The sequence below is a fragment of the Podarcis filfolensis genome (genome assembly GCF_964270895.1).
Source record: "Podarcis filfolensis genome assembly, chromosome: 8".
Classification (NCBI taxonomy): Eukaryota; Metazoa; Chordata; class Lepidosauria; order Squamata; family Lacertidae; genus Podarcis; species Podarcis filfolensis.
In genome coordinates this window covers 89,404,201-89,416,878 of record NC_139611.1, presented here as the reverse complement: position 1 = coordinate 89,416,878, position 12,678 = coordinate 89,404,201, and the positions used below count along the sequence as shown (strand labels likewise).

Here is a 12,678-nt window from a genome sequence, read left to right as displayed (position 1 = left end):
TTGCGGAGCAGAGAGACAAAAGCCCCGGATGGGAGCGGAGGTTTTGCTCTGGGGAGCCTCCTCCCTTTATTCCTCTCTAGGAAGCCAGCTGGGTGCCACTTAACCCTTTTGCTGGTCCCTCTTTCCCTGTGGAGGAGCCCCGGGCGTGGCACAGGCGCAGAGCTGCTCCCTCGGGGGACCTTGGGGGCCTGGCAAGCTTCTCCCTCCACGGGGAACAGATTTCTGTACATCTCAAGAGCAATAATAATGTATTCCTTCCCACCCTTTGCTTGAGAAGCCATAGAAAAACTCTGCAAGTGTTTGGCTCCAGGGTCCTTTGAGAGAGAGTTGGTTCCGACTCTCTGAGCAAAGAGGAAGGAAAAGGGGGTCCTGCAAGGAGAGGATGAGGGGAAGACCCCCTTTTCTAGGGGTGGGGGAGAGGGATTGGGCTCCAGGTCAAGAGAGCACCTTGTATCCTGGCACTGAAAAGACACCCTTCCGACACACACTTTGTGGCATCTCCTTTCGGCAAAGGGTCAAAACATAGTTCCAACTTGAAAACCACCTCCCCTCAATAAGCTTTGGACTACAACTCCCAACCAGGCCTGCCAGCAGAAGGCAGGGGGGATGGAAACAGCCATCCAAAAGGTCCGGCCAGATCCAGAGGCGACCCAAGGCTGCTCTCCAACGGGGCGCTGCTCCAGGCATCTGAGTTGCCCAGTTCAAGGGAGCTGGCGGGACTAAGAACCAGGGTTCCTGAATCGCAGGGGTTGGACTAGATGAGCCTGGAGTGTCCTCTTCCAGGATTCCTCATCTGGCTGCCAATGCCACGGCTGGAATGTCTCCCAAAACTGCCCCCCCTTTCACAAGGAGCTCCCCCCCCCACGTCTTAAACTACCCTTTGACTGGCAACCATCTCCAATCTCCTTGCTGGACAATCTCAACCAAAGATGCATTAGATTCTCTGAAATCTACTCAGGAGTCCTGTAGTGACTTCATGCTCTTTATTGCAACTTGTAAAACAGTGATTTAATTGCACCCCAAACCTCAGGCTGTTATATACATTATTTACACAATTAGTCCCGTCTGATTGGCTGATTCTGCTTCCCTCCTGGAGCCTGATTGCTCTTTTCCTGCAAGCCAATCATTTGTTGCATTCTAGGATCCTACTTGCCTTTTGTTCTAGGATCAAAGCTTAGTACATAAGCCCCCTCCCCTCTATGTTCCCGTTGCGCCCAGAAGTCTTTAAGTAGTCTTTCGTAGTCAGAAGTCTTTCGTAGTCTTTAAGGTACGCCGGTCACCTACGTATGCCTTGTGGTCTTGGGTGTCTCTCGGTAGGGGTTCCTGGTTCTGGCTCTTGTTCCAGGGCTGCCGGTTGTGACGGGGTCGTTGGGTTGGACGCCGCTGGTCCACTCGGTTGTGGTTCTGGTTCCTGTGGCTGCTCGGCCTCGGTCACTTCTGGACTTCCTAGTTCCGCCTCCTTTACCCGCTCCTCCTGCTCCATGGGCCTCACCCTTCTGCTATCGCCTTGGGATTCCTCTGTCCAGCCCTCCTTGCAGTTCCCCCCCAGGAACCATCACAGCAGTTGATCGCAGTGGCAGCGCCAAGCTTTTCCCCCTTCGTTAGCACCTCGTATGACACGGGGCCAGTCGCCCTGGTGACTGTGGCAGGTACCCATGCCAGGCCCTCCCCGAAGTTCTTTGCGTACACCGGGTCGCGGAGCTGGAAGGTCCGGGGGTTCCTACCTTCCCCCACTGCTGCCTCCTCATGGGCCCTGTTGGGGTGAGGGCGGTCTGGTCTTGTTGTGAGGCACCAGCTCATGAGTAGTTCCGCTGGGCTCCGGCCATCATTGTGCTGGGGGTGCTATGCTGGGCTAGGACAAATGCAGCTAGGCGATACTCCCAGTCCCCTTGCGTCATGCGGCGGAGGGTGTCCTTGGTGGCCCACACCATGCGCTCTGCGTGGCCATTGGTGGCGGGGTGGAACAGCGATGATCGTGCATGGCGGATGGCATTTTCTGTTGCGAAGGTCTGGAACTCCTGTGACGTGAATGCTGTTCCGTTGTCGGAGACGAGGGTGTCAGGGAGTCTATGGGTTGTGAACAGCCTGCATAGTACTTGGATGACCGCAGCCGTGGAAGTGGACAGTACCTGGGCGACCTCCAGCCTCACTACCCCTGGATGTGTTTCATGTAGGGTTGTGAGGACCTTTTGGCGCAGAGGCTGGGGAACGACCACCCTGCTTCCCCGTAACAGGCACCCCATGTGGGCTGGCCATTTCTGTTTGCGGGTTGTATAGCCCGCAAATTCCGGCCCAGGGTTGCTACTGGGCCATCCCCACCACACCCAGTCCAGGACCTGGGAGATGACCCTGTCCTTCATGGAGTGGCGTGCTACTTCCAGCACCTGAATGGGGCGGTCCGGAAGCTGTTCCAGGCTCATGACCTCATGTGCGGGTGCGGGGTCGGGGATGGTCTCAGGTAGTGGCAGTCTGCTGAGGGCGTCCGCGTGGCCCATTGCCTTCCCAGGCTGGTGGACCAGGTATACTGGTAGCCGGTGCGGAAAATCAACCACCTGAGGACGCAGGGTGACAGTATTTGAGGGGTCTGCTTCTCGGGTGTGAATATGCCAAGCAGCGACTTGTGGTCGGTCACAATGGTAAAGGGGGGCCCATACAAGAAATCGTGAAATTTCTTTACTCCCTTCACAATTGCCAGGCCCTCTTTGTCTATTTGCGGATAGTTCCTCTCGGCTGTGGAGAGGGTCTGGGAAAAGTAAGCCACCGGCACCTCTCTTCCATCCGGAAGTTGGTGCCCTAGTACGGCACCGACACCATAGGGCGAGGTGTCGCATGACAGCAACACTGGCAACCTCTCGTCAAAGTGCGCCAGGACTGAGTTCAAGACGAGCAGATCTTTGACTGCTTGGAACGCAGCCTCATGGCACTGCCCCCACACCCACAGGGCCCGCTTATCTAACAGTCTACCTAGGGGCTCTGCTACTGCTGCCTTGTGGGGTAAGAAGGCATGGTAAAAGTTCAATAGTCCCAAGAAGGCTTGGAGTTCCGCCTTACCCTTAGGTTCAGGGGCGTCACAAATAGCCCTCATCTTGTCCCCGGTCAGGTGGACTCTGTCTGCGTCTACTGTAAATCCTAGAAAAACCACCTATTGAACTCCTAGCACTTTCCCCACTTCACCTTGAGGCTGGCCATCTGGAAACAGTGCAGGACGGGGCGGAGTGTGTCCCCAAACTCCCCCGCATGGCCCCGGTGATCAACATATCATCGAAGAAGATTGTGATGCCGGGAATTCCTTTGAGGAGAGAGTCCATTGGATTTTGGAACATGCCTGGGGCCACGCGGACGCCAAATTGCAGCCCCTTGACACGGAACGGGCCCATGCATTACAGTTGTCTGTGCCTCTGCAGTGGCCTCGTCCACTGACAACTGTTGATAGGCCTCGGCCAGGGCCAGCTTGGCAAAAATCTTAGACCCCGCCAGGGTGGCAAGGACATGGCTGACCATTGGCACTGGGGATGCATGAGCCGTAAGGGCCTTGTTTATGGTACATTTGTAGTCTGCGCAGATGTGGACTGAGCCATTGGGCTTGACGGGTGTGATGATTGGGGTTTCTCGGGGGGCATTAGGCTAGAGCACTCCTTGCTCAATGAGCAGGTCTAATTCCTCGTCAATGCGGGGTTTTAAGGGTGAACGGGACCTGGTAGGCCTTGAACCTGATGGGTCGTATGGCAGGGTCTAGTTGTAGGCCAACAGGGGGGCAGTATATCATCCCAATGCCCCATCGAAAACCTCTTTCTAAAAGCTCAAATTTTTTTAAAAAGCGCTTTAAAAATGAGACCAGACTTTCATAACTCCTTCCAATCACACACTTGGCACTGATGATTCCTCCCCTGTATGTATTCTTTGATGAAATGAGATTTCCTTTTTGACTGAAGCTCTTTCCACATTCCTAACACTGATCTGACTTTTCTGCTGTGTGTAATTTTTGATGGGCATTGAGACCTGCTTTCCTGGTGAAGCTCTTTCCACATTCCAGGCACTGAAAGGGGTTTTCTCCTGTATGAATTCTTTGATGGGAAGTGAAACTTATTTTCCAGGTGAAGCTCTTTCCACATTCCAAGCACTTAAAGGGTTTCTCCCCTGTATGAATTCTTTGATGGGAAGTGAGTGTGGAGCTGTTAATGAATCTCTTTCCACATTCCAGGCACTGAAAGGTGTTTTCTCCTGTATGAATTCTTCGGTGGGAAGTGAGACTTTCTTTCCTGGTGAAGCTCTTTCCACATTCCAAGCACTGATAGGGTTTCTCCCCTGTATGAATCCTTTGATGGGACGTGAGATGGGCCCTCTGACTGAAGCTCTTTCTACATTCCATGCACTGATATGGTTTCTCCCCTGTATGAATTCTACGATGGGAAGTGAGATCATGGCTGTGACTGAAGCTCTTTCCACACTCCAAGCAGTGATATGGTTTCTCCCCTGTATGAATTCTTTGATGGGAGGTGAGAGAGGAGCTATCAGTGAAGCTCTTTCCACATTCAACACACTGATAGGGTTTCTCCCCTGTATGAATTCTTTGATGGGAAGTGAGATTGTAGCCGTGGCTGAAACTCTTTCCACATTCCACACACTGATAGGGGTTATCCCCTGTATGACTTCTTTGATGGACAGTGAGACTTTCTTTCCTGGTGAAGCTCTTTCCACACTCCAAGCAGTGATATGGTTTCTCCCCTGTATGAATTCTTTGATGGGAGGTGAGAGAGGACCTATCAGTGAAGCTCTTTCCACATTCCACACACTGATAGGGTTTTTCTCCTGTGTGAATTCTTTGATGGACAGTGAGACTTTCCTTCCTGGTGAAGCTCTTTCCACACTCCAAGCAGTGATATGTCTTCTCCCCTGTATGAATTCTTTGATGGGAGGTAAGAGAGGACCTATCAGTAAAGCTCTTTCCACATTCTACGCACCGATAGGGTTTTTCTCCTGTGTGAATTCTTTGATGGACAGTGAGATTTTTTTTCCTGGTGAAGCTCTTTCCACATTCTACGCACTGATAGGGTTTTTCTCCTGTGTGAATTCTTTGATGGGAAGTGAAACTGCTTTTTTTGCTGAAGCCCTTTCCACATTCCATGCACTGAAAGGGTTTCTCTCCTGTATGAATCCTTTGATGGGAAGTGAGTTGGGAGCTCTGATGGAAGCTCTTTCCACATTCCATGCACTGATAGGGTTTTTCCCTTGTATGAATTCTACGATGGGAAGTGAGAGTATAGCTGTGACTGAAGCTCTTTCCACACACAAAGCAGTGATAGGGTTTCTCTTTTGTATGAATTCTTTGATGGGAAGTGAAACTTAATTTCCGGGTGAATCTCTTTCCACATTCTAAGCACTGATACGGTTTCTCCCCTTTATGATTTCTTTGATGGACAGTTAGACTTTCTTTTCTGGTGAATCTCTTTCCACACTCCAAGCACTGATACGGTTTCTCCCCTGTATGAATTCTTTGATGGGAAGTGAAACTTATTTTCCGGCTGAACCTCTTTCCACATTCCAAGCACTGATACGGTTTCTCCCCTTTATGATTTCTCTGATGGACAGTGAGACTTTCTTTCCAGGTGAAGCTCTTTCCACATTCCAAGCACTGATATGGTTTCTCCCCTGTATGAATTCTATGATGGGAAGTGAGATGGGCCCTCTGACTGAAGCTCTTTCCACATTCCAAGCACTGATAGGGTTTCTCCCCTGTATGAATCCTTTGATGGGAAGTGAAATGGGCACTCTGAGTGAAGATCTTTCCACATTCCACGCACTGATATGGTTTCTCCCCTGTATGAATCCTTTGATGGGAAGTGAGCTTGGCCCTCTGATTGAAGCTCTTTCCACATTCCAAGCACTGATAGGGTTTCTCCCCTGTATGAATCCTTTGATGGGAAGTGAGCTTTGCCTTCTGATTGAAGCTCTTTCCACACTCTAAGCAGTGATAGGGTTTTTCCCCTGTATGGATTCTTTGATGTGCAGTGAGATGCGAGCCATGACTGAAGCTCTTTCCACATTCCACGCAGTGATATGGTTTCTCCCCTGTATGAATTCTACGATGGCAAGTGAGATTGTGGCTGTGACTGAAGCTCTTTCCACACTCCAAGCAATGATAGGGTTTCTCTTTTGTATGAATTCTTTGATGGGCAGCGAAACTCTGTTTCCAGGTGAAGCTCTTTCCACATTCCAAGCACTTATAGGGTTTCTTCTCAAGGGGATTTCTTTGATGGGAAGTGGAATGGGAGCTCTGACTGAAGCCCTCTCCACAGTCTGAATCCTGATATGGCTCCTCCACAGTGTGGATTTCGTTGTGGTCTCCCTTGTTCTTCATTTCCAATTCATCCCCACCTGAAACTAAGAGGCAAACGGATTAGAGTCTCGGGAAGAAGTGCAGTCCCAAATTATGGAACAATGCTAATTAATGCTTGGGACAGGGGAAGAACTGAAGGGAGTTAGATGTTATAACGTTCCTTTTGTTCTGTAAAAATGTCTAGTTTCGTATACAAATCAAGTTGAATATTAGATGTTTTCTCTCTCAGGTGTTTAAAAGTACAGCTTAACCTGGTAACGTCATTTTGTTCCAATTTAAATATGCATCTGTACTATCTTCATAAATAAAATGTGCTTTTATTGAAAAAGGTGGCCAATGCGGAAAAGTTCCCTGTTAAAATATATTCAAGATATATTCAATATGCTAAGTTGTTCAGTATGCAGTAAAAATCTAAACAAATTTTAAGAGCTGGAGAAATATTTGGGAACATTGACTCTGGACTGACTTGTGGTGGGCGATGTAAGAGTAGGGGAATAAAAATGGCAAACGTGAACTTCTTGGCAGGTGACAAAGACACATGAGAGCAGAAGCAGCAAAGCAGGCTGGGAAGTGCTGGGACTGCACCATCATTTGGGCCTACTAAAGTTATTCAGGCCTAACTGCTAACTGTGGAGTCACTCTGACATGTGACTTAGCAGCCATTTTCTCTGTGTGTTCTCTGAAAGATTTTAGTCAGAGTCAGTCTGCCTCAGTTGTGAGCAGAGTCAGTATGGAATCTCAGTCAACCTGTTTGTAACCATGTTGTTTATCAAGAAGTTTATTTTAACTCAGTAAAGCTCTTATTCTTTAAAACTCTGCATTATTAATTTACGCTGCGCATCAGGTCATGGAGCCCAGTGTTTTATGGATGGCGAATTGCTAAAGCTGGAGAATCAGGGTGCTGTTGGTGAGGACCTCGAAGGGACTGAAGGTCCAGTGGTGAGGCCGTGTACCGAAGAAGCAGACCTGGTGCAGCAAGGAGCAGAAGCCACGTCAGCTCAGCAACCTGCACAGTTTATTAATCTTGGCAACACTGCCCAGATGGAACATCTGAATGGTAAGAACTACCTGACTTGGGCTCTCAAGACTGAACTGGTTCTAAAACATGACAGACTTTGGTACTGTGTGGAAACTGGTTTGAATCCACAACCCTCTGAGCAGGAACGTGAAGAGGATGATAGAGCCCGAGCGCACATTTTGTTGGCTCTAGAGGAACCACAGGTCCTGCACATTGCAGAATTGGACTCTGCCAAACAATATTTGGATCGTCTACGTCAGATACACCTGTCTGACAGTGCTGGTTCAATAATTGGACTAACTAGGAGACTGTATAGAACAGTGCTGCCTGAAGGCGGATGTTTAACTACACACCTCCAGACTTTGCGCATGTAATTCCTCCAGTTGCAAAGGAGAGGTAAAAGATTTCCAGACCTGGATCAAGTCTATATCCTGCTATCCAGTCTCCCACCCAGCTTTAATATTGTGATAGCCTCTCTTGAAAGCATGAGGCAAGATTTATCGATGGCGTATGTAACAGCCCGTCTACAGGAGGAATCTGAAAAGCGCGTGGAAAAGCTGAGTGAGAAGGCTGCAAGATTTGGATCGTGGGACCAGCCGTTTGACCTTGAATAGAAATGTGTTGGAAGGAAAGTTTAGAGTCTGCCCTTGGCATGACAAATGCCTTGCTGGAGCAGCTGCATGAGAAAATGAATTTGACGCACGAAAAATTGGACTTGATGAGCGCTGTGGCCAGCGAATATGATTTAACAGGGAATAAGGATAAAGAAGTTATACAGCGACCAACTCAAGAATCTGGTTTGACAAGGCAAGTCCAAGGGCAGATGAAGAAGCAAGAGGCAGTGATTACTCCTCAAATAACACAAATGGAGAGATCCAAAGTCCTGCAGGAACAAAAGTTGCTGATTGAACTTGGAGAGTGCTGTGAAGTGTTTGAAGTCAAGGAAGCTCTTAACTCTAGTGGGACTTTGAAACAGGTGAACAACTATCTTTTGGATAAATACTTTTTGGATTACAAAGATGACAACGGGGAATGGGACTGGGGGGAAGAGGCCAGCCTGATGAAGGAAAATGGAAATTACTACCGGACGGAATCCTCCGGAGACCCACTCCCCAAGAAGCTAATAACAGACAAAGAAGTGCGCAAGCATAAACAAGGACAAGAAAATGTGCAGAGGGGGCCAAGAAGAGACTTAAGGGCCTTGGATATAAGAACACCAGATTGATGGACTGGATGTAATGGACAGAAAGGACTGACATGACCCGAAACCAGGAAGAAGGGACGTTGGATAAAAATTAGAGATATTAAGGGAATTTTTTTTGTTAATTTTGGAATTAGTGTAACATTAATGAAATATCCGGGAACATGTTGGAAAGGAACCAAATTGGCTTTAGCAGAAATGATTTAAGGAGATATGAATGAATATGATGTAAATTTTGAAATTTTAAGATTTTTTAAGATAAGATAAGGTTAAAAAGATTAAGGTAAATTGAATAACAGATTATATTAAAAGATGGAAAGGTTATGTTGAATTAATTGATAAGATAGATTGTGAAGATTAATCATTTAAATTAAAATTGAGAAACATGGGAAGAATTTGCTGGAATAACGAATTAAACTAGAATACAAAAAGGGAGGTGTGAGGAGGTTCAAGAAATAGGCAAATGGAAAGTTGTAATTTGAGATTTGTATTTTTTCTTTTTTCTTTTTTTTGGGTTTTTCTTTTGTCTTATTTTTTCTGTATTTTTTTGTTTTTGTTTTTGTATTGATGAAATTCTGAATAAATATAATTTTAAAAAAAATAATAATAATAATAATAATTGGACTAACTAGGAGACTGTATAGAACTGTGCTGCCTGAAGGCGGATGTTTAACTACACACCTCCAGACTTTGCGCATGTTATTCCTCCAGTTGCAAAGGAGAGGTAAAAGATTTCCAGACCTGGATCAAGTCTATATCCTGCTATTCAGTCTCCCACCAAGCTTTAATATTGTGATAGCCTCTCTTGAAAGCATGAGGCAAGAAGATTTATCGATGGCGTATGTAACAGCCCGTCTACAGCGCGTGGAAAAGCTGAGTGAGAAGGCAGACCAGAGGAGTTTGCGTCGCCCTGCTAATCAGAAACCCAGATTCTCAGGAGGAGATGGGACCGAAGAACGCTCCATGGATTGTGCCATGTTGGCAAAGAAATGCTATCGGTGTGGCAAGTTTGGGCACATGAGGAAAGATTGCCACGTGAAAAACCCAGGAAAAGCGAGCGATCCCTGTGAGACAGAAAAGTGGACGCATTTCGTCTCAGCCGATGCAAAAGAAAAGAAAATTTCTCCAGACAGCTACATTTTGGACTCTGGCTCTGCCAGAATCATGATGAACAGCCCTGACTGCTTTACAACACTCAGCAAATTGCCAAAAGGCAAGGAAAGCTTTTGTTTTGCTGATGGGCGGCATTGCCCAATCTCAGGTATAGGTACGTGTTATATGCCATGCCTAGATGCAGAACTGAGGGATGTATTGTTTGTTGAAGAACTAGAATTTTCTTTATTGTCAATTTCATGCCTTACAAATGTTGGTTTTGAATTTATTTTTGAGGGTGATGAGTGTTTTATTAAGAAGCAGGGCAAGGAAATTGCTTCTACAAAAATGGTGGATGGCTTGTACCCTTTACAGAACTCTCCGCCAAGTGATGGGGTCACAGAGAGACCTAAAGCTGGAAAAAATGAGGTATTAATAACTGAACTATGTCAGCAAAACTCTAATTGCCCGCAAAAAAACTGCATCCATGCTTTGCATAGAAAAATGGGGCATGCAAGTTTCAAATATCTGCAGAACATGCAAAAAATATGTCAAGATTTAAATGTTAACCAGTGTAGCACATACCTTGATTGTGCTATTTGCAAGCAAGCAAAATCAAAGTTGCAACCAATACCAGGTAGAAGTGATAGAATTTCTACACTTGCTTTGCAACTTGTTCATTCTGACTTAATTGGTCCTTTCCCAAAGAGTGAGGGAGGATCTAGATATGGCCTAGAAGAAGAAGAGTTTGGATTTGATATCCCGCTTTATCACTACCCTAAGGAGTCTCAAAGCGGCTAACATTCTCCTTTCCCTTCCTCCCCCACAACAAACACTCTGTGAGGTGAGTGGGGCTGAGAGACTTCAGAGAAGTGGGACTGGCCCAAGGTCACCCAGCAGCTGCATGCGGAGGAGCGGAGACACGAAACCGATTCCCCAGATTACGAGTCCACCGCTCTTAACCACTACACCACACTGGCTCTCAATTATTGTGGATGATAAAACAAGGTATTCATGGCTATATCTATTGAGAAACAAATCAGAATGTGCAGATGCTTTGAAGTCCTGGAAGGTATGGGCAGAAAGACGTTTTCAAAGGCCACTTATTCAACTCCAAACCGACCGAGGAGGCGAATATTTAAGTAATCATTTCCAGGCATGGCTTAAACGCCATGGAATAACGCATCGTCTCACATGTCCAAATAGTCCCTGGAAAAATGGAGTTGCAGAGAGACGTGTGGGTGTCATGCAAATTGTAAAGGACAGCTTGTTAACTGATGCTGGATTGCAAAATGATGCAAAGCTCTGGGGAAAAGCTCTCCTGACTGCCAATTTTTTAGTGAACCGTACTTTCACTACTGCCACGGGTGATATTCCCTACAGAATGCTTTTTGGGAAGGAACCGGATTACACAGCTTTACATGTGTGGGGGACTTGGGCTTCTGTTCATATCCCCAAGTCTCTGAGACGCAAAGGTGAGCCTAAAACCAGAGTGCTACGTTTCATTGGCTATCAGGGCTATTCTAGCAGGTCTTATCGTTTTGCTTTGGGATGTGGCCAAGTAGTCATTTCACAAAATGCTGAATTTGCTGAACAGGATAGGTGGGAACAGGTTCATGCCAATCCTAGTATTTTAATTCCTCTCTCAGGACAGCCACAGGAGCCTCTCAGGCAGCCAGCTGCTGAGGAAAGGATAGGAAGGGGGGGAAATTTGCCCTCAGGCACTGACACTTTGCAAAGTGCCACAAGCAGTGAATCAGAGGAACAACAAAATGATGAGCTGGAGGAGCACCAAGAGAAGGAAAGCCCAGTGGTTATTCCTAGAAGGGCCACATGGACTACCAAGGGTATTCCCCCGATAAATTGACTTTTGGCACAAGTGTGTCATGCTAATTGTACACAGCCACAGGACTTTGCTCAAGTTCTGAAGCTACCTTCTAAGGAACAAACCCAGTGGTTTGACGCCATGAAAGAAGAGTTGGGATCATTCAAAGAAAATAAGGTGTACACACTAGCCAAATTGCCACCAGGTGAAAAGTTAATTTTACATGTTTATACTTCTGCTCTCTAGGTCTTTGGGGGAGTGTCATGTGACGAAGACACATGTGAGCAGAAGCAGCAAAGCAGGCTGGGAAGTGCTGGGACTGCACCATCATTTGGGCCTACTAAAGTTATTCAGGCCTAACTGCTAACTGTGGAGTCACTCTGACATGTGACTTAGCAGCCATTTTCTCTGTGTGTTCTCTGAAAGATTTTAGTCAGAGTCAGTCTGCCTCAGTTGTGAGCAGAGTCAGTATGGAATCTCAGTCAACCTGTTTGGAACCATGTTGTTTATCAAGAAGTTTATTTTAACTCAGTAAAGCTCTTATTCTTTAAAACTCTGCATTATTAATTTACGCTGCGCATCACGTCTATGTGCTGAAAAACACTTTTCGTATATTGAACAAATGTGTGTAGCAGCTGCCAAATTTAAATTTCTTTAGTTGCTAAAAATTTTATTATGATGTGCATCACCTTAAACCAATTTGGATGTTTTCTTAAAATCTCGACATCACAGAATGCAGCAGAAACTTGTCATATCAGTATTATTATTATTATTCAAGTTTCCTCACAGTCGTACAGCAGGTTACATAGGCTTCAGGTTACAGACTCCGCTAACCTAGAAATTGCACCTCAGGTTAAGAACTCTGCTTCAGGATGAGAACAGAAATCGTGCTCTGGCAGCGCAGCGGCAGCAGGAGACCCCATGAGCTAAAGTGGGGCTTCAGGTTAAGAACAGTTTCAGGTTAAGAACGGACCTCCAGAACGAATTAAGTTCTTAACCCGAAGTACCACTGTACTTAAATGTTACATTTTTGTGAGACGTTACAGGGGACGAGGCAGGGGGCCTTCTCGATAGGGGAACCCTATGGAACGCCCTCCCATCAGATGTCAAGGAAATAACTATGCAACTTTTAGAGGACTTCTGAAGGCACCTCTGTATTGGGAAGTTTTTAATGTTTGATGTTTTACTATGTTTTTCTATTTGTT

At 46.5% G+C, this 12,678-nt stretch overlaps 2 protein-coding genes across 2 annotated transcripts in view; both read right to left on the bottom strand.

Moving 5' to 3' along the window:
- Positions 1 to 968: 968 nt before the first annotated feature.
- LOC310768601 (uncharacterized protein) overlaps positions 969 to 12,678 on the bottom strand; it is a 79,343-nt gene continuing 67,633 nt past the window's right edge. The window contains exon 6 of the transcript XR_014551355.1: positions 969 to 1,153. The gene's annotated coding sequence lies outside the window, so the exon portion shown is untranslated. The remainder of the gene's footprint in view (positions 1,154 to 12,678) is intronic.
- Positions 3,257 to 12,678, bottom strand: part of LOC310768555 (uncharacterized protein) — a 64,415-nt gene continuing 54,993 nt past the window's right edge. Inside the window, exon 10 of the mRNA XM_083626783.1 lies at positions 3,257 to 6,381. Within this exon, the coding sequence (XP_083482909.1) occupies positions 3,947 to 6,381 (2,435 nt within the window). The 3' untranslated portion in view covers positions 3,257 to 3,946. The remainder of the gene's footprint in view (positions 6,382 to 12,678) is intronic.